The sequence below is a fragment of the Prunus mume genome, linkage group LG5 (assembly GCF_029339155.1).
Source record: "Prunus mume cultivar Tortuosa linkage group LG5, ASM2933915v1, whole genome shotgun sequence".
Taxonomy (NCBI): domain Eukaryota; kingdom Viridiplantae; phylum Streptophyta; class Magnoliopsida; order Rosales; family Rosaceae; genus Prunus; species Prunus mume.
In genome coordinates, this window is record NC_142702.1 from 15,324,779 (window position 1) to 15,351,408 (window position 26,630).

Here is a 26,630-nt window from a genome sequence, read left to right on the forward strand (position 1 = left end):
GTAGATCCCACATCGACCAACGGAGAGGAGTGATGTGCCTTATATGTGCACACCCGCATCCATCTAGTACGAGGCCTTTTGGGAGCTCAGCTGGCTTGGTCGAGGAACTCCAAGTTAAGCAAGTTGGAGGCTAGAGCAATCTCGGGATGGGTGACCGCATGCGAAGTTGCTCGTGAGCTCGAAACAAAACCGTGAGGGCGAGAGGGCCCAGACAATATCGTTCTGATGGGGGTCGGGATGTGACAATGCTAGATACTAATTGATTATAGGACCATGTATTTTTGAACTCTTTAGGTAAGCAGCAGCATATGCCATCCAATTCCAACTTATGAAAAGTCGGAAAACTACAGTGCTTGACCAATGAAAACTCTACTCGGTTGTATATACTTTTCCAACCTTGTGAGTTGGAATTTTGATACAAAACTAGTATTTTCCAAGACTAGCTGGCCACGACTAGTATCAAATAGTATACTAGATACTGCTTGCCTCTTTCACTATAAGGAGATATTCTTCCTTTTTGCGAATTATAGTTTGACACATATCAAAAGTAATTAATCAAAATTATACAAAAAGATAAATTTATGCACCTTATCACTCGTTTCTTATTAGCAAGAATATAGAAAGCTTCTACTTACATGGTAAGGAGGGAAATATTTTCCTTGTATACTACTATGTAATTTGACAGCTTTGAATTGGTCCAATTCTACTGGCCCCACTAGTGCTGGAAAATTTGTGCAAAAGATGTTATTCAAGTGTTAAGGAATGGCTTTACTCAAAAAACAACAAAAAAAGTATATGTCATTGACTCGGAATGGGTCAACCATATTTGTCCCTTGTTGGAGAATACCATTGTTGGATAGAAAGATGGAGTAATATCTGTTACATTGCTTTCAATATGGATTCCTAGTTCTCACAATCTGAACCACAAAATTTTCAGATTTTTCTTCCTGTCTCATTCAAAAAAAAAAAAAAAAAAAAATATCAGGGGCTTAAAATTATATTGAAATTGAAAGCAAAAGTTAAATCACCACTTCAAATAAAGGAAGCAACACTGTCAGCAACCAGTCTTTCATCATTTATGCTTTGATTCAGTGTGAATTTAAACTTAAACGATATCTCATACATCTGCTTGGTAATCTATAAGTGTTGAGAATTGTTTGACACTAGCCCCACATGATAGTGTTCATTTCAAATTTACGCACGTTTATAGATTGATTCTCTCTGTACGTATCAAATATTTCTTTGAAGAAAAATAGTATGCTAGATACTAATTGATTATAGGACCATGTATTTCTGAACTCTTTAGGTAAGCAGCAGCATATGCCATCCAATTCCAACTTATGAAAAGTCGGAAAACTATAGTGCTTGACCAATGAAAACTATACTCGGTTGTATATACTTTTCCAACCTTGTGAGTTGGAATTATGATACAAAACTAGTATTTTCCATGACTAGCTGGCCACGACTAGTATCAAAAGCTATCAGCTTGTGTTTGCATTGGACGTTGCTTTCTGGAATTTCCTAATCACTGGAATTTCTTATGTCTTGCAGTCCACAGCCCCTCTCACTAATTAAAGAGAAGTAACGGTATCATGATAGTGATAGTTTTCCTCCTTAGACAGCATTTTATTTAACTAATATAAATTAATATTCTCGGGCGAGGTAGCGCTAATTAATTAACATATGAAGAAGCATTATATATATGCAAGACGATACTGATCAGGTGTTAAACCAAACAATAGAGAAGCAGAAATTAAGTTGGTCTCTTGTGTATATGGAGTTTCAAGAGAAGAAGCAAATCATCCTGTGCCTGACCTTGTTTGGCCTCCTAGGTCTCTTGTGTGCTGAAATTGATGGCAGTCCCAATATTGTTGTGGAAGAGGTTCATGTTGGTCTGATTCTTGATATGGGGTCAAGGGAAGGAAAGATTATTCTCAGCTGCATTTCAACATCCCTGTCTGATTTCTACCATCTGCATAATAACTACAGCACAAGAGTAATTCTGCACACCAGAGATTCCAAAGGAAAAGCTCTACATGCTCTATCAGCTGGTAAGCCACATATTAATATTTTAGTCTTTCTACTATAAAATTAATTTTCTTTCTAGACTTTGTTATAATGATTATAATAATAAAAAATTTTAAGAAACTATCATTATATAATTTTATCTTAAACTCTAGTTGCGATCTTCAACCAAATGCAGCTCTAAATCTTTTGGATAAGATCAAAGTGGAAGCAATAATTGGTGCACAAACAAGAATGGAAGCAAACCTATTGGCAGAGTTAGGAGAAGAAGCTAAAGTCCCTGTATTGTCACTTTCTGGACTTCGTACTAGTCCTTTCGGTGCTCCTGGCGAATATCCCTTCTTTGTGGAGATTACACAAGATGAAACTTCTCAAGTTACAGCAATCAGTGGCCTTATTGAAATGTTCAAATGGAGGGCTGTCATCCTTCTATATGAGAACACAGATTATGGGAGAGACATCATTCCATTTTTTATCAACTCCATTGAAGAAGCAAATGTGACTATTGTATATAAAAGTTGCATTGCTGCCTCCTCAGCAGATGAACAGATCATTGAAGAGCTCCGCAACCTCACAAAGTTGAAGACGACGGTATTTGTGGTGCATGTATCACATTTTCTTGTTCCTCGCCTTTTCTTGAATGCAAAAAAGTTAGGCCTACTGAGTGAAGGGTATGCTTGGATCATGACATCAACTAGCATGAATTTCTTGCATTCTTCCATGGACCCATCTGTAATTGAGTCAACTCAAGGAGTGCTCGGTTTGAAGTCTTATACTCCAGCATCAGCCCGCCTCCACAATCTTACTTCAAGATTGAGGAGGATATTTTACATGCAGGATCCTAACATAGAAGTAAGTGCGGTAACCCCAGATGGAATTTGGGCATATGATGCAACTTGGGCTCTAGCTGAAGCAGTTGAGAGGACCTCGACTTCTACAGGATTGAACCTAGTGAATTTAAACAATATTACATCTTCCAAACATGGACTTCTGCTTCTTCAAGAGATATTGCAAACAAGGTTTAAGGGTTTAAGCGGTGAAGAAATTCAATATCCAAATGGGAAGCTAGTTTCAACTGCAATTGAGATTGTGAATGTTATAGGAAAAGGGGAAAGAAGGGTTGGATTGTGGCCATGTGAAGAAAAACACACAAGAGATTCCTACCCACTTAATAACAGAAGAAATTTACTTTCTACCAACGATCTCGAAACAATCATATGGCCTGGAGGATCATCAACCATCCCAAGAGGTTCAAAGATGCAATTGAGTAATAGTTCCAAAATAAAACTAAGAGTTGGAGTTCCAGTGAGAATAGGGTTCAACGAACTTGTGCATATGAAACATGATAATCAAACCAATCGAACATATTTCACTGGCTTCTGCATCGACGTATTCGAGACTGCAATTAGAGCATTGCCGTATGAAGTAAATTATACCTTCATTCCATTTCCGGTTGGCATTAATGAAAGTTACAATGATCTTGTTTACCAAGTTTTTCTCCAGGTATGCTTAATTTGAAATTAAAAATTTATATCAGGTGGAATATAAATATTATGTTGGATAAATACATCTGTAATTGTATGCTAGTAACTTGTAATGCAAAAATAGATTTGCATCTCATTATATTACATTTTGATTATTTAATCGTTCTAATTTTTAATTTTCCGTTTTCCTGCCACACACTTTTGCATAATGGGGAATGTATTTTGACTAGACATTCGATGCTGTTGTTGGGGATACCACGATCACATCGGAGAGATCTCAGAATGTGTGTTTTACAATACCATATACTGACTTAGGTGTGGGGATGCTAGTATCAAATGAAAATAAAGGCATGTGGTTTTTCTTGAAACCTCTTTCGGCAGATCTTTGGATCACAAGTGCGGTTTTCTTTATCTTGACCGGTTTCGTTGTGTGGGTAATTGAGCGTCCTGTCAACCCAGAATTCCAAGGCGCACCTTCGCAGCAAATCGGAACCATATTATGCTTTGCCTTCTCAACCCTTGTGTATGCTCATAGTAAGTGCACGATATCTCACTGCTTCTTTCAATTATTCAATTATTCAGGTTTATTCAATTATATTTTTCTGGCTGAATTGTCTTAATTCAAAATGATTCCTTGTTCACTTTTAGTCACTCAAATTCTCTTAATTCAGATGAAAGAACGAACTCAAATCACGAATATAGTTGACCATCAGTCTTGAATTAGTTTAGAGTTGATTTGCTAAGATCACCTGGAAATGAAATTTTGTCTTTTTGATGCAGGGGAGAAGTTGTTAAACAATTTAGCGAAGTTTGTAGTGATCGTATGGGGTTTTGCTGTGCTTATATTCACTTCCAGTTACACAGCAACTCTGACATCAATTATGACAGTTAACCAAATACAATTAAACTCAAGAGGAAATATAGGTTACCATTCATTAATCAGTCGGCAAGGGGTAGCGAACATAAAATTCAAACGTTCTTATAAGACGGTTGAAGAATATGCTCTCGCTTTATCAAGAGGAAGTAAGCATGGTGGTGTCTCTGCTATCGTTGACGAGGTTCCGTACATTAAGATCTTCCTTGGACACTATCCTACTGGCTACTCCATGATTAAACCCGAATCTACCACCAATGGTTTTGGCTTTGTGAGTAACCTCCCTTAAATTTAGGTTATACATTAATCATATGTTGTATTTCCGCTAAAACTAGCAAGATTAAGCATGATATTTTGGCCGCATAACATCTTAACATTTATAGTTTCCAATTTGATCCTTGTATTTCTGATTCTGACAATTAAGTGCACATATGTCAAATGTGGCTATAGATGGAAAATTGACGTGAAAAGAGGTTTATGATTATGTCCATCCATTTAATTACACATATGCATTGCAAATCAAAACTATATGGAGAAAAGCAGAAAATCAGGAAGTAAGCATGATATGTCAATGCAGGTTTTCCCTAAAGGTTCGAATTTGGTCCATGATGTGTCAATGCAAATTCAACGAATGAGAGAAAAGGGAAAGCTTATAGAGATGGAGAAGGTCTGGTTTCATAAGGGAACAATTCCCATGTTTGACAACACAACGAGTGATCCCAATACTCTAAACTTACATACCTTTCGTGGTTTATTTCTCATTACTGGGGTTTCTTCAGCTTTTGCTCTTTTCATATTCATAATAATCCCACTCAAAGAAAAATGGTATGCCGTGAAGAAATTCAGATTTAGATATCGGGTTCGAGAAAAGCTGCAGCGTGTAAGGAAGTTCTTCTCTCACAAAGTTTCCAATGAAAACGAAGAAAACCAGTAGACAGTGCATGAAGCTAAGTATTAAGGTATGTAGAACTAGATATTGCTCCCCATTATAGTTGCTGTGGTTGTACGGGAGCTGTGTGAAATCGTTATTTTGCAATGCTAAGGTTGTGTTTATTAGTATATATTGTACAAACAGATAAAGTCACTTATAAGCAATATACTTGCTTCTCGTTTGCTACGTATAGGAGTGACATGCAGTTTTTTCTTTAATCTCTTGTTTTCCGAAAGTAAAATCTATATTATTAACATAATAATCAAAAGCAATAAGGGAAAGATTTATACATAACCCAAGCAAGTACGTCTATGAGATTTCGGGAAATCAGTGCGAATTCAAAAGGGAATCGTCTTTAAATCCCAAATTTATACGAGCACTAAGGTTGATTGGTGAAGATCACCTATGATTATTGCCTTTGTAGAAATAAAACTTTAAATCATATATAGATCACGCTAGTTTATAGTTCAATTGACTAATTTTCAATATTAATTAAAAATTCTTTCGATACATGCGATATTGGGGGATGAAAAATTGAAACTTAGACAAGGGTAAATGTTCTTGACTAATTTGAGCTACAAGCTTTTTGGAATTTCCAATCACCTTTAACCGAAGACAAATACATATATTAAATGCAACCAAAAACCATATATTATCAAAATGAAAATATGTTCAACAACATAATTGAAAGTGTACTTATTTTAATGTGTATTTTTATTGTTGCCCTGCAACTAAATTCATAAAGAATTGAATTTGAAAGAAAAAAAAATATACATGTTTAATATTTTTTATCCCAAAAACCTCATTGGACTACAGTACTGTAGTTCCGCCCATGTCCTTGAGCACTACCATTTCATCATCAGATCAGATATGAGTATGTGGTATTTATACAAGGGAGGGCAAAGGGTCTTCTTCTTCTTCCACGTGGGTGGCCTGAGTGAATTATTGGGCATTAGGAAGATTCGGAAGAGGAGGGTTGTGTTGGGAGGAAGAAATGACAGGACCAAGAAAATGAAAACCGGGTCGTCTCGATTTGGCTTGAGCAATATGAAGATTGGTATGTGGAGGCCAAAGGATCAACACAGGTGAAGTTCCAGTATTTGAAAAACACAAGTGCATACATATAGCTATTAATTTGAAAATTAAGATAAATTAGTTACCACCCCTCGTTTTAGCTTGTTTCTATAACGATGATAATCCATGCATTCGTCGTTCGACTAACACTCATAACTATCATCGACACATTTTGTGATTTCGATGTAAACGCATTGTCTGCTGCAGCAATAAAAGAAAAAAAAGGAAGATAAGCTTGTTAAAAGAAAGAACAACAGAGCAAGAGCACATGAGTTGATAAACTTGTTTATAAAGAAGAAGAAATGCAGATTAAATTAAAGAAGTCTGGTGTGGTACAAAAAGGACAATTTGGAGGATTGTCTCGCTATCATGCTACCAATATTTTTCGACAAATTTCGACCATGTAGAGCATTGTTATGCTAATAAAATAAATTACGTTCTTTTAAAGGTATCCGATTCCGAACAGTAGGTGCTGTGTCCCGACTCTCAAGCCTTTTAAACAGATACAATATAACCCATAAGCAAACTACATAGGTTTCCATGGTGTATTGGCAAAGTATTCTGCTAGTTACTCTATGATTAAACCCAAGCCTATTACCAATGGTTTTGGCTTTGTGAGTACCCTTTCTAAACTTTGCATATGCATTCATATATAAATAAGTAAATAGATATACATATGCGACACGTTACACAATAGCGATTTAAAACATTGTATATAATTCTTGTGTAATTTACATTCTGAGTCACATATGCTCAATGTATACTTGTGTATGTATTTACGAATGATAAATTTTATTAATAAAAAACAAGAGCCGATTCTTCTACTTCAGAAATTTATCAATCTTGGAGCTTATTGGTTCTGTCAAAGCCCCTTACCTTACATACTCTCTCTTTTTCAGGCAATCTAATAACAGATTATGTTTTATGAGCTGCGTGACATTGCAAATCAACTTGGCAAGAATCAACCTTCACTTGTTTGTGTCAACTGTGGGAAATGAAATTTACTGAGATACTGGTGCATGCTCACACAAGGCAAAGCACTCAGGCTGAAAAAGCTCAGAGAGTGTGAATAATGAAGCCTTCCTTAAATCAGAGGATTGGAGACTGTTGGAATTTTAAAAAGGTTTTAAAAATTTAACTGTTTTGATTTATTTAATTATGTTGGTTGTTTTATTTTATTTATTGTGAGGTTATGCAAAATTAATTTTCAGGTATCCTATTTCTATATTGATTGCCTATTTGGTATAATGTTTTCGGAGAATATTTTATGAGAATGAAAACAAGAAAATGAATTTGCATTTTCAGGATTTGAAAATGCGTCTGGTAGATTAATTGGAAAACATATTCAAAAAATAAAAATAGTGAAAAAGTATCTGATAGGACAATTTGAGAATAAAAAAAAAAAAACATTTTTTTTATTGGATGACTTCCTTTAATTTTAATTTTCCATTAAAATGCATACTATGTGAGTGATTTTTCGAAGTCCTTTTTGTTAAGAGATTTTCTATTTAAAACCCCGATTGTCTAGCCTTCTAGGTCTCTTGTGTGCTGAAATTGATGGCAGTCCCAATATTGTTGTGGAAGAGGTTCATGTTGGTGTGATTCTTGATATGGGGTCAAGGGAAGGAAAGATTATTCTCAGCTGCATTTCAACAGCCCTGTCTGATTTCTACCGTCTGCATAATAACTACAGCACAAGAGTAATTCTACACACCAGAGATTCCAAAGGAAAAGCTCTGCATGCTTTATCAGCTGGTAAGCCACATATTAATATTTTAGTTTTTGTAGTATAAAATTAATTTTCTTTCTAAACTTTGTTATAATGATTGTAATAAATAAATAAAAAATTATAATAAACTATCATTATATACTTTTATCTTAAACTCTACTCACGATCCTCAACAAAATCCAGCTCTAAATCTTTTGGATGAGATCAAAGTGGAAGCAATAATTGGTGCACAAACAAGAATGGAAGCAAACCTATTGGCAGAGTTAGGAGAAGAAGCTAAAGTCCCTGTATTGTCACTTTCTGAACTTCGTACTAGTCCTTTGGTGCTCTGGCGAATATCCTTCTTTGTTGAGATCGCACAAGATGAAACTTCTCAAGTTACGGCAATCAGTGGCCTTATTGAAATGTTCAAATGGAGGCTGTCATCCTTCTATATGAGAACACAGATTATGGGAAAGACATCATTCCATTTTTATCAACTCCTTTGAAGAAGCAAATGTGACTGTTCTATATAAAGTTGCATTGCTGCCTCCTCAGAGATGAACAGATCATTGAAAGCTCCAACCTCACGAAGTTGAAGGCACGGTATTTGTGGTGCATGTATCACATTTTCTTGTTCCTCGCCTTTTCTTGAATGCAAAAAAGTTAGGCCTACTGAATGAAGGGTATGCTTGGATCATGACATCAACTAGCATGAATTTCTTGCATTCTTCCATGGACCCATCTGTAATTGAGTCAACGCAAGGAGTGCTTGGTTTGAAGTCTTATACTCCAGCATCAACCCGCCTCCACAATCTTACTTCAAGATTGAGGAGGATATTTTACATGCAGGATCCTGATAACCATGGTGGAAAGAAAGTATTTCAGATCTAGGTTTAGAGAGAGAAATGAAAGAAAGGTAAAGCTTTGTATATTTCTCAGAGTGTTTTCTTACATGATAATGAAATGAACTAATCACAAGCTTATATAGCTGTGTAACAATGACTCCTTCACTAATCTGAGCTCAACAGAATAACTAATTAGACTAACAAGAGTAACTAATCAGTTAACAAACACGTGAAGAGCTAACAGACTTGCCACCTCAACAAGTACACGTGTCAGCACATCATCTGTTATCATCCCCTCAATCTCAGTGGGGGTGAGCCAAGGCGAGATTGCCACGAGTGTTTGACAAGCGAGGACTATGAAGACCCTTGGTAAGAATATCAGCCACTTGCTCATCAGTAGAAACATATTGAACAATGAGATCTTTGTTTTGAACTTTCTCCCGAATGAAGTGGAAATCGATATCCATATGCTTGATACGAGAATGAAGTACCGGATTAGCACTTAGTGCTAAAGGCGGACAAGTTATCACTTTGTAAAACTGGAGCTTCAGGAATAACCATATGTAAATCGCATAACATCTGTCTAATCCATGAAATCTCTGCAGCACAATGAGCAAGAGCTCAATATTCAGCCTCTGTGGAGCTTGGGAAACTGAAGCTTGCTTTTAACGCAAGAGATTGGATTATGGCCAAGAAAAACTGCATAACGGTGGTGGATCGACGAGTGTTTGGGTCACCAGCCCATTCGGCATCACAATAGGCGGAAGAAGCATAGTGCGGGAAAGCGATCCCATGTTGTAAGTACCTTGCAGATACCGGAGAATTCTTTTGACAAAACCAAAATGAACATCGGTGGGATTATGCATGAACTGACAGACGGTATTAATGCAAAGGCTATGTCGGACGAGTGAAGGTTAAATATTGTAGGGCCCCAACAATACTGCGATACAATGTAGGATCACTAAGAGCAAGACCATCCGTTGTCAAAGCTTGCTGATGAGGTTTGGAGGGTGTACTACAAGGTTTACACGTATCCATGGCAGCCTTCTTGATTAAATCCTTAGCATACTTAGCTTGATTGACAAACATATTGCCATTAGCCTGATAGTGAATCTCAAGACCAGGAAAATATTTGAGCTGACCCATATCCTTGAGTTCAAATACTTCCCCAAGATCACGAATAACAGAGTTGACAAGGGCAGGATTAGATCCTGTGAGGATGATGTCATCAACGTACAATAAAAGAATAAGAATATCAGAAGAAGTTTTCTTGATAAAAAGGCTTGGATCAGAAGGAGACACTGTGAACCCAGAGTAGGTAAATATCCTTTAAATTTGGCATTCCATGCACGAGGAGCTTGTTTTAAGCCATATAGGGACTTCTGAAGTTTACAGACAAAATCAGGATATGTAGGATCAACAAAGCCTTGAGGCTGCTTCATGAAGACTTCTTCTTGGAGCTCGCCATGAAGAAAGGCGTTCTTAACATCTAGTTGACGTAATTTCCATTGAAATTGAACTGCAGACCCAAAATCAAACGAACTGTAGTATGTCGAACCACGGGACTGAATGTTTCGTCATAATCTAGACCATATTCTTGACTAAACCCTTGTGCTACAAGCCTGGCCTTATATCGAGAAATAGTACCATCTGCATTCTTTTTAACTTTAAAAATCCACTTGCACCCAACAATGTTTGTATGAGAAGGAGGAGGAACTAGAGTCCAAGTGCCTTGTTGGTGAAATTGGACCTGTGGTAACAGTTCAATGCGATGTGACCCTTCTTTCCACATATCTGACATTCAAGTACAGGAGAAGAAGAACTCTCTGGAATTCGATAATAACAGTTTGGAGCTGTATAACCTCTCTTGTTACATATTTGGCATTCGGGATGGGTGATTCGACCACTGGTGAAAAACGCCTCGATTATTAGAGAGAACCGACCACCTAGACCCGTCCTCTAGGAGTGAAGCGAGAAGAGGACCCATGAAGTGAAAAGGCTGTGTGACGAAGATGATGGCACATTAGGCAGTGTGTGCAGAAGTCTTGAAACCATTAAGCCCGTACAGAAGAATAAGAGGGTGGATGAGCAGTTAGTGTCCCAACAATAGAAGCGGTAAGCTAATGCTGAGCAGGAGCTTGAGCATGAGACGATGAACCATATTCAACACTGAGCAAACCAGTCATATTATGATGCATAGCATTATGCGTGACTCAATATTCTTCTCGGCAGTTAAGAGATATGCTCGGAAGTCCTTAAGTGATATTGGTGTGTCACGAGCCACCAAGACAGTCTTAATGATGTCAAACTCAGGTGGTAGACCATTTAAGGCTGCAATGATTATATCATCATCAGAGAGCTTGATACTTGCTGTAGAGAGTTGGTCTCGAATATGCTTTAGCCTAAGTAAAAATTTATCTATAGAATCCCCTCCTCTGTGAATGGTATAGAACTCTGTTTTAAGTTGATTGATGCGAGCTCTTGAGACAGAGGCATATCGATCAGTGAGACTCAACCAAGCTTCTTGTGCAGATTTACACCCAACTACATATTCAATGGCATCATCTGATAGCGTAGCAATGAGTAGGCTAAGCAAAGCCTTATCCAGTTGAAGCCAATGTCGATAGTCCTCAGAAATCTCAGTAGTTACTCCCTCAGATTCAGTAACAACATATTTAGGTGGACACACAGAGGTGCCATCAAAGTGACCATATAGATCATAGCCTTGAAGGACAGATTGCAATTGATAATTCCATTTCACAAAATTATCATCATTGAGTCGAATAGTAATGACTCCTAAGAGACCGTCAATTTTTGACAGAAAAAGTCATATTTGCCTTGTGTTTCAACAATTGTGTGGCAACAAATTAAGAATCAAATATTGCTTTGTGCTTTAACAAATCAGAAAGTAGCGCTTCAACAGGTAGATCAGATTATTCAGATCTTCAAGAAAAGAGCTTAGTGCTTCAAAGAAATCTCAGATAAGTGCTTCGTGCTTCAAAGAGATCTTAGAGACGTGCTTCGTGCTTCAAGAATTTAGAAGTATGCTGTGTGCTTCAAGAAATCATAGACAGCATAATTGAATAAGACCGAATCGAGTCAAGAAGAGGAATATCAGGCATACCATAGGTGAATTCATCACCGAGTCAAGAAGAAGAGCACACGAAGAAGATTGGCGAACAACAATTGCAGAATCGCCGAAAATATGAGCAAACTGGACCGCAAGCAGCCAGCTGATTCGCCATTGTTGCAATTTGAGAGCTCGAAAATGAAATTAGTGGTGATACAAGTAGGCGGGCTATGAGATTGTGGAGCGGAAGCGTAAAATATCAGGAATCGATGAGCCGAAGCTCTGATACCATGATAACCATGGTGGAAAGAAAGTATTTCAGATCTAGGTTTAGAGAGAGAAATGAAAGAAAGGTAAAGCTCTGTATATTTCTCAGAAGTGTTTTCTTACATGATAATGAAATGAACTAATCACAAGCTTATATAGCTGTGTAACAATGACTCCTTCACTAATCTGAGCTTAACAGAATAACTAATTAGACTAACAAGAGTAACTAATCAGATTAACAAACACGTGAAGAGCTAACAGACTAGTCACCTCAGCAAGTACACGTGTCAGCACATCATACTGTTATCAGATCCTAAAATAGTAGTAAGTGCGGTAACCCCAGATGGAATTTGGGCATATGATGCAACTTGGACTCTAGCTGAAGCAGTTGAGAGGACCTGGACTTCTACAGATTGAACCTAGTGAATTTAAACAATATTACATCCTCCAAACATGGACTTCTGCTTCTTCAAGAGATATTGCAAACAAGGTTTAAGGGTTTAAGCGGTGAAGAAATTCAATATCCAAACGGGAAGCTAGTTTCAAGTGCATTTGAGATTGTGAATGTCATAGGAAAAGGGGAACGAAGGGTTGGATTTTGGCCATGTGAAGAAAAGCACAAGAGATTCCTACCAATATGAAGAAATTTACTTTCTACCAACGATCTTGAAACAATCATATGGCCTGGAGGATCATCAACCATCCCAAGAGGTTCGAAGATGCAATTGAGTAATAGTTCCGAAATAAAACTAAGAGTTGGCGTTCCAGTGAAAAAAGGGTTCAACGAACTTGTGCTTAAGAACCATGATACTCAAACCAATCGAACATATTTCACAGGCTTCTGCATAGACGTATTTGAGGCTGCAATTAGAGGGTTGCCGTATGAAGTTAAATATGACTTCGTTCCATTTTCGATTGGCGCTAATCCAAGTTACAATGATCTTGTTCACCAAGTTGTTCTCCAGGTATGCTTAATTTGAAATTAAAAATTTATATCAGGTGGAATATAAATATTATGTTGGATAAATACATCTGTAATTGTATGCTAGTAACTTGTAATGCAAAAATAGATTTGCATCTCATTATATTACATTTTAATGATTTAATCTTTCTAATTTTTAATTTTTCGTTTTCCTGCCACACACTTTTGCACATTGGGGAATGCATATTAACTAGACATTCGATGCTGTTGTTGGGGATACCACGATCACATCGGAAAGATCTCAGTATGTTGGTTTTACAATACCATATACTGACTTAGGTGTGGGGATGCTAGTATCAAATGAAAATGAAGACATGTGGTTTTTCTTGAAACCCCTTTCGCAGATCTCTAGATCACAAGTGCGGGTTTCTTTATCTTGATCGGTTTCGTTGTGTGGGTAATTGAGCATCCTGTCAACCCAGAATTCCAAGGCACACCTTCGCAGCAAATCGGAACCATATTATGGTTTGCCTTCTCAACCCTTGTGTTTGCTCATAGTAAGTGCACGATATCTCACTACTTCTTTCAATTATTCAAGTTTACTGCTAAATAGTTTTCAGTTTCTTTTATTCAACCCTTGTGTTTTCTGATTAATTATCACACAGATATGAGAAAGAGTAGCATTATGAATTATGTTTTTCTGACTGAATTCTCTTAATTCAAAATGATTCCTTGTTCACTCAAATTCCATTCAGATGAAAGAACGAACTCAAATTACGATTAGAGATGCTGTAGTTGACGATCAGTCTTGATTCTGTTGCAGGAGAGAAGTTGTTAAACAATTTAACAAAGTTTGTAGTGATCATATGGGTGTTTGCTGTGCTTATATTGACTTCCAGTTACACAGCAACTCTGACATCAATTATGACCGTTAACCAAATACGATTAAACTCAAGAGGAAACTATATAGGTTACCAATCACGTTCAGTCACCTAGGGAGTGGTAAAGAACTTGAATTTCAAAGGTCTTAAACCCTGTAATTCGGTTGAAGAATATGCTGACGCTTTATCAAGAGGAAGTAAGCATGGTGGTGTCTCTACTATAGTTGACGAGGTTCCATACATGAAGATCTTCCTTGCACACTATCCTACTGGCTACTCCATGATTAAACCCGAATCTAGCACTAGCACCAATGGTTTTGGCTTTGTGAGTAACCTCCCTTAAATTAAGTTATGCATCAATCATATGTTGTATTTCCGCTAAAACTAGCAACATTTGTAACACCCCGACTCCAATTATTTCCTATTTTTAATTTAATTAGGAGAAAATATTAATTTACTCTTGGGTTAAGGGTAATTTTGGTCATTTTCTTATCCTGGAAGATTTTGGGACCACGAGTGGTTTGGTTGCGAGGTGGTGCGAGGACGAAACAATAGACAAAGTAGGCTTGAGTCGGAGATTTAATGAAGTTTTGGCGATCAAAATAAGTTCGGTGGCGGAAGTAATTATTTTCGAAAAATTTGGTAAAATCAGATTTTTCATTTTTACCCCTCATTTCTCTCTCTCTCTCTCTCTATCTCTCCCGCGTCTCCTCCCTCTGCGATTTCTCCTCCTATTCTTGTTCACTCAACAGAAACCACCACACCGCCACCACTTCCGACCACCCCGTCCGACGAGAAGGGTCCCATTGAACCGCCATCTCCTCCTTGTCTCTTCCCGACCCATCTCCACTCCGGGAATCGTCGCAATCCACCGGAAAATGCAGAAAAATCGCTGAGAACTTCACAGCGCTCGATCTCTCTCCTCCAGCCACCATTTCCGACGGGTAAGGTGAGGTTTCTCATCCATTTTCTGAGTTCTAGCTGGCTATTGCATAGGAATTGATCGATTTGCAGTTTAGATTCACGATTTTGAAAACTAGGTTTTGGCCGGTTTTCAATATGAAATTCCGGCCACTTGCCGTCCGAATTGGACGTTGCCGTAGTTGAAAAAGATGCTCCATTCGTAGAGTAGTATCTAGGATTGGAAGGGTGGCTTGTGATTTGGACATTTTCCGTCACCGGAAATTTCTCTACACACCCACACGCTGCCGGCGAGTGTGGCGGTGCGTGGGCAAGGCTGGTGAAGTTGCTTTTTATCTTGATGAGATCCTTAGGTTGCCACAAGTGTGTAGGATTTTGCGGATCTCAATTTGGATGTCGTTTGACTATCGAACGGATTTCGCATATTGTACGTTATCCGGGTTCGATAAGTTCTAACCGTTGGATCGTTTTCAAACTGAAGTAGGTTGATCTAGGTACTCTTAGGAGCCTATAGGAATTCGCGGATCGTGAATCGGAGCCCGGATGTTCCGATTCAATAATTTGAAGTTTGGGAATCGCGATAACCGTCCGATTGAAAGCGATTCCCAAACCTGTAACCGGACCTTAGGATATTCCTTTGGACGTACACGCACCGGGAACTTGGGGATTTAAGTATTTCCTTTTGTGAATTTCTATTATGGAAGTGCGTTATATTAATCAAGAGTTCGTATCTCGAAATAGGTACGTCGGTCGACCATTCGCAGTAGGCACGACCCTCTCGGGACCGGGCAGCTTGGGATTATTTGTGAGTGGACTTTGTTTTAAGCATATGCATGGTTTTATTGATGAAAGATTTGTGCATATATTTAAAATGGAGATTTTGATTTAATAATTATTTGGTTGATGGACTTGAATATTCTTATGCGTATTGGCAATATATTTTGAGTATGGATATATATTTGAGTATGGTGAATATGTTTATATGGATTTTGGGATGACTATCTATATTGTCTATGTATAGAGTATGAGAGGTTGTTGTGGTGAGATTGTGGAAAGATATGAGTTTGAGGGATGGTTGTGAGACGTATGAGTATGTTAGGTGAGTACCATTCCCTAGTTACTAGGCTTCCCACACACGTCGTTGGCAGTGCCGGTGGGGTGGGAAGGCCATGAGATTGTGGGTCTCACACATGTCGTTGGCAGTGCCGGTGTGTGAGACACTTCCCATACGTGTCGTTGGTAGTGCCAGCGTATGGGAAGAGTATGTATATTGCTTAGTATTATCACACACGTCGTTAGCGGTGCGGTGGGGTGATGATCTGTCTGTAGTAGGACTTGTTATGAGATTTGTGAGCTACACGTGTCGTTGGCGTGCCGGCGTGTGAGCTATGGAGTTTCGTCCCCCGGTTGGACTACTCATCCCACGCGGGTAAGTGTTCGAAATCCACGTAACAATCCCCAGTTGGATTGTTTCCCGGTACATTAGTATGGAGAGAAGTATATATTATATATTATATATATATATATTTATGTGTGTGTTACGGGTTGATGAGAGTTGCATATCTTTGGGAAATGAGTTGTGGATTTGAGATGTGGAGATGTATTGGACTTTGGGATAATGTGTTTTGAGTTTTTGGTTTCTGAATTGTGAAACTGCATGCTAGAGCATTATTTTTACATGGTGGGGTTATTATGTTGATTTAAAGTGCAAACTTTATTTTTGTCCACTCACATATTTCTGTTTTGCGCCCCAGCAGTAGTTACTTTGGAAGCGTTCGAGCAGGTTGCGAGCTCCAAACATTTCATCCGTAGATAGGATTTGTGTAAATTCCTTCTACTCAACTGTTTGTTATAAACAAATTCTGTTAGATGCTCTGTTATCGCCCATGTTAGGTTGTTACTTGAGGCCAGAGGCGACTTCATTTTGGGATTGTTGTATGTTAAAAGCATCTTGGCAGTTGGGATTTATATTATGTAAATTATGCAGGTTAAATATTGTTGGGTTTGAGCATTTTACAGAGGAGACTTTGCCAAAATTTTGGTAGGATGTCTTGGGTTTTTAGTAAGTGTGCCCGGCATCGGTGTGATGTCGGCACCAAGACGGGGTCCGCCCGATTTGAAAGTGGGCGGGTCTCAACATTAAGCATGATATTTTGGCCACATAACATCTTAACATTTATAGTTTCTGTAGTTTTTTAAGATTTTCCAATTTGATCCTTGTATTTCTGATTCTGACAATTAAGTGCATGTACTTTACTTAAGCAACTGATTAGTTCGTTGTTCATCTTTTTTTGTATATGCAGGTTTTCCCTAAAGGTTCGAAATTGGTCCATGATATTTCAATGCAAATTCAACGAATGAGAGAAGAGGGAAAGCTTATAGAGATGGAGAAGGTCTGGTTTAATAAGAGAACAATTCCCATGTTTGACAACACAACGAGTGATCCCAATCCTCTAAACGTACATACCTTTCGTGGTTTATTTCTCGTTCGGGTTTCTTCAGCTTTTGCTCTTTTCATATTCATAATATTTCCTCTCAAAGAAAAATGGTATGCCGCTAAAAAATTCAGATTTAGATATCGGGTTCGAGAAAAGCTGCAACGTGTAAGGAAGTTCTTCTCTCACAAAGTTTCCAATGAAAACCAAGAAAAGCAGTATACAGATAGTGCATGAAGCTAAGTATTATGGTATGTAGAACTAGATATTGCTCCCCATTGTAGTCGCTGAGGTTGTACGGGAGCTGTGTGAAATCGTGATTTTACAAACAGATAAAAGTCACTTATAAGCAATATGCTTGCTTCTCTTTTGTTAAGTATAGGAGTGAAATGCAGTTTTTTCTTTAATCTCTTGTTTTCCGAAAGCAAAATCTATATTATTGACATAATAATCAAAAGCAATAAGGGAAAGATTTATACATAACCCAAGCAAGTACTAGGTCGTCTATGAGATTTCGGGAAATTAGTGTGAAATTAAAAAGGGAATCGTCTTTAAATCCCAAATTTATTGTAACACCCCGACCCCAAATTTATCCCATGTTTTAATTTATTTAAGTGGAATTAAGAATTTACCCGTGGGATAGGGGTATTTTAGTCCTTTTCTTATCCGAAAGGAATTTAAAATTCGGTTGTACGTTGCGTGAAACACGTGAAATGAGTTCCTAGACACTAGTGGGCTCGAATCGGATTTAGAAGAAGTTCTGGGTAAAACATCACCAGTGGCAAAATCGTAAATATTTTGAAATAGGTTTTTGGTTAAAAGACGGCTGCCCCGTCTCTCTCTCTCTCTCCCGCGTCTCCCTCTCTCTCCTTGGGTTCGCGGCGGCTGGAAAAGCCGGCCACGTTTTGGCCGGCCGTGCTCTCGTCCGGCCACCAAACTTGCGGGGCGGTACCAAAATGACCGAGCCGCCGTCCCTTCCTACCCCAGGTCTCGCCGGCCGTCAGGATTTCGAAAAATCGAAGAAAAAGCTCGGTTTCGCGAAACCGCCGGCCGTTCTCCGTCGTCCGACCACCGATTCCGGCAAGTGAGGTATGGTTTCTCATCTATTTTCCGAGCTCTAGCTGCCTGTTGGGTAGGAATTGATCAATTTGTAGCGTAGGCAACTCGATTTACGAATTGGGTTTTGGCCAGATTTTGAGGGGAGATTCCGGCCACTTCCGGTCAGTTTTTGGGGTATGCCCAAGAACAAAAGTGACTCCAAATTAGGTGTATTACCTAGGGTAGGAGTCTTGGCTCTCGATTTGGAAGTTTTCCGGTGATGCGATATCGCTTTGGACACCCACGCGCGCCGGGCGTGAAATGAGGGGCATTTTGTCCCACTATGATCCTCTCGATGTCACGGCGCATAGGTGTGCTCGGATCTCATTTTGGATACCGTTAGAGTTCCGAACGGATATCGCATATCGCGTATTTTCCGAGTTCGCTAGGTTGGGACCGTTGGATGGTCCTAAAATTATAATATGTTGATGAGTTCTCACGTGTCGTAGGTTTATCCGGCGTGCGGATACGTCCCATACGTAACTTTGAATGTTCCGGCGCATGGGGAGATATTGTGATTGTACTTGGTGAGTTGTGATGAATAAATCCTAGAAGGTATGAATTTGTATGGCTGTAATGGTTTATTTGATATTAGGAGCCAGGATAGATACGAAAGAGCTACGTGTGGCTTGATCCCTTAGTAGGGTACGTAGGCAGCCTGAAGTTACTAGGTGCAGCCACATATTAGACTCCACTTAGGTGGTCTTATTGAGTTTGGTTTGGACCTCGTTGTTGGTCCCGAAACTTGGTTGAATTGAGGCTTGTCCTGGGGACTAAGTGAGTGAAGGTGTGCATAAATAGATTTTGAATTTATTATATGCATGTTTGATGCATTAAGTTATTTTAAAAACATTGTGGGTAGTTCTGCAAGAATCTTTTGAAGGCCGGAGGCCATTTGTAAATTGCATGAGATTATATTGTGCGTGCTGCCGGTTGGGTTATAAAATGTGTTTTATGCAGGTGGAAATTTTGGGGAAATGTTCAATTTACAGGGGAGACTCACGAAATTTTGGCAGAAAGTCTCGTGCCCTTAATCCTCTCTGGTAAATGAGGACATAGTTTTAAGGAGTGAACCCGGCGTGGGTGTGATGCCGGGGTGTCCGTAGGGTTCGCCTCGGGTTAGGAAATTGGCGGGTCTGTCGGCTTAGTATCGAGCCACTCTGCCATGTGGTGCGAGTGTGCAGCGGGCGTCGGGCCCTTGAGGGGTGGATTGTAAGATCCCACATCGACCAACGGAGAAGAGGTGATGTGCCTTATATGTGCACACCCGCATCTATCTAGCACGAGGCCTTTTGGGAGCTCACTGGCTTTGGAGTCGAGGAACTCCAGTTAAGCGAATTAGAGGCTAGAGCAATCCCAGGATGGGTGACCCACTGAGAAGTTGATCGTGAGCTCCTAGAAACAAAACCGTGAGGGCAGAGAGGGGGCCCAAAGCGGACAATATCGTGCTACTGGGAGCCGGTCCCGGATGTGACATTTATACTCGCACTAATGTAGATTGGTAAAGTTGGAGCACCCCCATGCATTATTTGCTTATTGTCTTATCCCAATATGAATAATACCAGGATCTGTCATGATTCTTGTAAAAGACGAGAAGAATATCTGCTATCAATGACAGGACCCGCTGAATTTCCCTGAAAGGGCGGACCCGTTTTGGTGCCGACATCACACCAATGCCGGGCCCACTTACTAAAAACTCAAGACATCCTACCAAAATTTTGGTGAGTCTCCCCGTAAAATGCTCAAACCCAACAATATTCAACCTGCATAATTTACATAATATAAATCCCAACTGCACAGCATGCTTTCAACATACAACAATCCAAAATAAAGTGGCATCCGGCCTCAAGTAACAACCTAACATGGGCGATATGAGCATCTAAGAATTTGTTTACAACAAATTGAGTAAAAGGAATTTACACAAGTCCTATCTACAGATGAAATGTTTGGAGCTCACAACCTGCTCGAACGCTTAAAAGCAACTCTGCACAGGCGCAAAACAGAAATATGTGAGTGCACAAAAATAAAGTTTGCATTTTAAAACAACATAATAACCCCACCGTGTAAAAATAATGCTCTAGCATGCAGTTTCACAATTCATAAACCAAATACTCAAAACACGTCATCCCAAAATCCAATAAATCTCCAAATCTCAAAACCACAACTCTACTCCCAAAAATATGCAACTCTCATCAACCCGTAACCACATATATATATATATATATATATCTATATTTATAACTATAACTATAATATAATATATACTTCTCTCCATACTAATGTAGGAAACAATCCAACTGGGATTGTTAGGTGCAGCAGATTCGAACACTAACCGGCGTCCGAGGATGAGTAGTCCAACAGGGGACGGAACTCCATAGCTCACTGCGCGGCGCCAGCGACACAGTAGCTCACATATCTCATAACAAGTCCTACGTGCGCAGAGTATCATCACCCCACCGGCCGCCAATGGACGTGTGTGATAATACTAAGCAATATACATACTCTTCCCATGCGGCCGCCACGACACGTGGGAAGTGTCTCACACCGCACTCGCCAAGCGACATGTGTGAGACCCACAATTTCATGGCCTTCCCACCCCACCGCACTGCTAACGACGTGTATGGGAAGTCCAATAACTAGGGAATGGTACTCACATAACATACTCATATATCTCACAACCAACCCTTAAACTCATGTCTTTCCACAATCTCACCACGACATCCTCTCATACTTTATACATAGGCAATATAGATAGACATCCCAAAATTCATATCAACATATTCATCATACTCAAATATATCCATATTCAAAATATATTGCCAATACGTATAAGAATATCCAAATCCCTCAACCAAATACTTATTAAATCACATTTACCATTTAAAATATATGCACAAATCTTTTATCAATAAAACCATGCATATGCTTAAAACAAAGTCCACTCACAAATAATCCCAAGCTGCCCGGCCCCGAGAGGGTCCTGCCTGCTGAATGATCGACGAAGTACCTATTTCGAGATACGAACCCTTGATTAATATAACGCACTTCCAAAATAGAAATTCACAAAAGGAAATACTTAAATCCCCAAGTTCCCGGTGCGTGTACGTCCAATGGAATATCCTAAGGTCCGGTTACAGGTTTGGGAATCGCTTCCAATCGTACGGTTATCGCGAATTCCCAAACTTCAAATCATTGAATCGGAACATCCGGGGCTCCGATTCATGATCCGCAAATTCCTATAGGTTTCTAAAAGTACCTAAATCAACATACTTCAGTTTGGAAACGATCCAACGGTTAGAACTTATCGAACTCTGAATAACTCACAATATGCGAAATCCGTTCGATAGTCAAATGACATCCGAATTGAGATCCGCAAAATCCTACGCACTCGTGACAACCTGAGGATCTCATCAAGATAAAAGCAACTTCACCAGCCTTGCCCACGCGCCGCCACGCGCGGCGCGTGGGTGTGTAGAAATTTCGGCGACGGAAAATCTCACACCAACGCTCACCTTCCGCCTAGCTTCTTCTCAAGGTCGATCACTTTCTTCAACTGCCACAAGATCCACCATTCGTGACGGGAACTGGCCGAAATTTCAAATTGAAAACCGGCCAAAACCTAATTCAAAATTAACTTCCAAAACCTCCAAATCGTTCCAATCCTAAGCAACAGTCAGCTAGAACACGTAAAAAGAGGAAGAAAGCCCATCAATTTTACGAAGCGGATGGGGGTGGCGGGCGCAACGATCGGAAACTTCCGTTCGAAACCGACATCGGGATTGAGGTTTCCGGCGGGAAATTGGGTGGGTCGTGATCGGGACTTCACGACGAGTCGACAGGACCGGTGCCGCCCTTTCCGTGGCGGAGTTGAGAGAATCGAGAGAGAGAAAGTCGGTATCGGGGAGAGAACGGAGAGAGAGAGACGCGGGAGAGAGAGAGAGAGTGAGGTAAAAATGAAAAATCTGATTTTTACTCCAAACTTTTCGAAATAATTACGTTCCGCCATCGAGCTTATTTTGATTGCCAAAACTTCATTAAATCTCCGATTCAAGCCTACCGCCTGTCTACGGTTTCGTCTCAGTACCACCTACGCAACCAAACCACTCATGGTCCCAAAATATTCCCGGATAAGAAAATGACCAAAATTACCCTTAACCCAAGAGTAAATTAATAATTTCTCTTAATTTAATTAAAATAGGAAAATAATTGGAGTCGGGGTGTTACAATCAATCTCCCTATAAAGGGCACTATAGTACTTCCAAAGGTACAGCTATCCTAATCAGGGGTGCATCCACCAATGTAACACCCCGACTCCGTTTATTTTCCTATTTAATTTAATTAAGGGAAAATATTAAATTATTTCTGGGTTAAGGGTGATTTTGTCACTTTGATCCGGAAGATTTTGGGACCGTGAGTGGTGTGGTTGCGAGGTGGTCTTGAAACTGAGACAAAGGTAGGCTGAATCGGAGATTTAACAGCTTTGGCGATCAAAACTTGTCGATTGCAGACCGTAATTATTTGAAGTAAGTTGGGGTAAAATCTGATTTTTCACATTACCCTCACTCTCTCTCCCTCCCGCGTACACTCTCTCTCTCTCCGCTCTCTCTCCCGACCCTCTCTTTCTCTCTCTTGGTTCTTCCAGCGAAAAAAGAGACCGGTTCCGTTCGACTATTATTGAAGCTCGATCATAACCCACCCCATTTCCCGCCGGAAAATCCGATTCCGGTAGCGACGGGTTCATTGGTTTTTCACCCGATTTTCACCACGACGGCGCAGCGATTCCGGCCATTTTCCGTCGAGTGTGGTATGTTTTGAATCCTTTCAGTATGCTCTAGCTGATTTTGGGGTAGGTTTGGATCGAATTTGAAGTTTGGAACCGAATTGGAAACCTAGGTTTTGGCGGTTCAATTTGAAATTCGGCCACTTGCCGAATTGGGCGTTGCCGTAGTTGAAAAAGTTGCTCCATTCTTGAGTAGTATCTAGGATTGGAAGGGTGGCGTTGGTTTGGAGATTTTCGCCGAAATCTCTCTACACACCGGCGCGTGTGGCGGCGCGTGGGCAAGGTGGGTGAGTTGTTTTCATCCTGTTGAGATCCTTAGGCTGTCACGAGTGCGTAGGATTTCGCGGATCTCAATTTGGATATCGTTTGACTATCGAACGGATTTCGCATATTGTGCGTTATCCGGGTTCGATAAGTTCTGACCGTTGGATCGTTTCCAAATTGAAGTATGTTGATTTAGGTACTCTTAGAAACCTGTAGGAATTCGCGGATCGTGAATTGGAGCCCCGGATGTTCCGATTCAATAATGTGAAGTTTAGAAATCGCGATCACCGTGCGATTGGGAAGCGAATCCAATCAGGACCTTAGGATGTTCCTTTGGACGTGAGCGCACCGGGAATTTGGGGATTTAAGTATTTCCTTTAGTGAATTTTCGTTTTGGAAGTACGTGCTGTTAATCAAGGATTTGTATCTTGGAATAGGTATACATTGATCACTCATGCGGGACCCTCACGGGCCGGGCAGCTTAGGATTACTTGTGAGTGGACTTTGTTTTAAGCATATGCATGGTTTTAATTATGAAAGTTTTGTGCATATACTTTAAATGATGGTGACTTTGATTTAATAAGTCTTTGGTTGATGATTTGATTATATATTTTGAGTATAGACATATATATTTGAGTATGATGATTATGTTGATATGGATTTTGGGATGGCTATCTATATTGTCTATGTATAGAGTATGAGAGGTTGTTGTGGTGAGTTTGTGGAAAGATAGGAGTTTGATGGATGGTTGTGAGATATATGAGTATGGTAGGTGAGTACCATTCCCTAGTTACTAGGCTTCCCACACACGTCGTTGGCGGTGCCGGTGGGGTGGGAAGGCCATGAGATTACGGGTCTCACACATGGCGTTGGCAGTGCCGGTGTGTGAGACACTTTCCATACGTGTCGCTCCGTATGGGAGAGTATGTATATTGCTTGAGTATCATCACACACGTCGTTGGCAAGTGCCGGTGGGGTGATGATACTGTCTGCGCGCGTAGGACTTGTTATGAGATTTGTGAGCTACACGTGTCGTTGGCAGTGCCGGCGTGTGAGCTATGGAGTTCCGCCCCGGTTGGACTACTCATCCACGCCGGGTTAGTGTTCGAAATCCTGCGTACCCTAACAATCCCGGTTGGATTGTCTCCCCGGTACATTAGTATGGAGAGGAGTATATATATACTATACTAGAGTCCTAGCTATATATATATATATATTTATATATGGGTATTTACGGGTTGTTGAGAGTTGCATATATTTTGGGAAATGAGTTATGAGCTTGAGATGTGGAGATGTTTTGGACTTTGGGATTTTTGTGTTTGAGTTTTGGTTTCTGAATTGTGAAACTGCATGCTAGAGCATTATTTTTACATGGTGGGGTTACTATGTTGTTTTAAAGTGAAACTTTATTTCTGTCCACTCACATCTTTCTGTTTTGCGCCCCCACATGAGTTGCTCTGAAGGCATTCGAGCAAGTCACGAGCTCCGAACTTGTCGTCTGTTAATAGGGTCTGTATAAATTCTTTCTACTCCCCTGTTTGTTGTAAACAAATTCTGTAGACGCTCTGTTATTGCCCATGTTAGGCTACTACTTGAGGCCGGAGGCCATTTTGTGTTGGATTGTAGTATGTTAAAAGCATGCTGGCAGTTGGATTGTTTATTGTTGTAAATTATTGCAGGTTGTTTATTGTTGGTTTGAGCATTTTACAGGGGAGACTCTGCCAAAATTTTGGTAGATTGTCTTGGGTTTTAGTAAGTGGGCCCGGCATCAGTGAGATGTCGGCACCAAGACGGGATCCGCCTCGGTTTCGGGGGAAATTCAGGCGGGTCCTGTCAACAAAACATGGTCTGCCCATTAAAATGCCAACTTGATTTGAAACTATTGAGATTTTAGTACTTTCTTGAAGCACCTTGATCAATGATTTTGTAAAACATAATTTGATGTCGGAACGGTTTCCGATTTGTCTAACTTTTTTCAAAAATGATCTATGAATATATACTTAAAAAATAGATAGTTTGGATCGTTAAAAAAATTCGTAACGGACCTTAGAGGATGTCCCTCAAATAAAATTATTTGAAGAATCTCTCAATAGAAGGGGAATATATATATATATATATATATATCCAAGAGAATTTCTGGACACTGAGAATATTGCATGCTTGTGACTTGTCAGCCTAACTCATATACTCTCTATTAATCAGTCTATTAAAACAATCTTGGTGACAAGAAAAACCAAAATTATGCAACAAACATTGATATAAATTTTTAAGGTTTAAGCTTAAGATGGTTCCTGCTAAAAGTGATATAAATTGAAATCATATATCATCATAATTAGTTTATATATAGGAAAGGCAAACACTGTATTTGTTCATAAATCTAAAAGATAGACCGATGTCCTAGGAGTCTTGAATAACTATCAATTTTAATAAATAAAAGGAAACAAGAAAAAAAGTTACGCATTTGTAAGCTTATATATTAATTTGTTATTCATACATCTTTCATATTCAGGTTTTCCCTAAAGGTTCGAAATTGGTTCACGACATGTCAAGACAAATAGAACATATGAGAGAAGAAGGAAAGCTTATAGAGATGGAAAAGACCTGGTCTCTTAGAAAAACAACTCTTATGTCTGAGGAAGCTACTACCACAGGTCCCAGTACTCTTGACCTCTATAGCTTTCGTGGTTTATTCCTCGTTACTGGGATTTCTTCAGCTTTTGCTCTCTTCTTGTTCTTAATTTTCTCCACAACATTTAGAAATCTGATTAGAAAGCAACTGCAATTGATTGGAAGACAACTGCAGCGTTTAAGGATGTAGTCCTGTCCAATTTAGCATTGGGAACTGAATAAATTAGTCTATTGTACGTACATGATGTCCTTTATTAATTATATAAATTACTTTCGCTCCTTTCTTTGGAAGATCATAATATATAACACTGCAGCAGGTGTAGCTATATGCCAGAAATCGTAGTGTCATAATGCTAAAGTTGTAGAGGGAGTAACATGCAGTTTGCTTAATGTACATTTGGGTATGTGTTCTATTTTTTT

The 26,630-nt window shown here is 39.5% G+C and overlaps 1 protein-coding gene and 1 pseudogene across 1 annotated transcript; both read left to right on the top strand.

Annotated features, from left to right (window-relative positions):
- The first annotated feature begins 1,701 nt into the window (after positions 1-1,701).
- LOC103343316 (glutamate receptor 1.4-like) lies at positions 1,702-5,500 on the top strand. The gene is made up of 5 exons (XM_089051470.1): positions 1,702-2,051; positions 2,204-3,528; positions 3,740-4,043; positions 4,290-4,654; positions 4,961-5,500. Exons 1-5 carry the CDS (start codon positions 1,703-1,705, stop codon positions 5,315-5,317), a joined length of 2,700 nt encoding a protein of 899 aa, XP_088907596.1. The 5' UTR covers position 1,702; the 3' UTR covers positions 5,318-5,500.
- A 2,498-nt stretch (positions 5,501-7,998) lies between these two features.
- LOC148917093 (glutamate receptor 1.2-like) lies at positions 7,999-26,630 on the top strand (annotated as a pseudogene).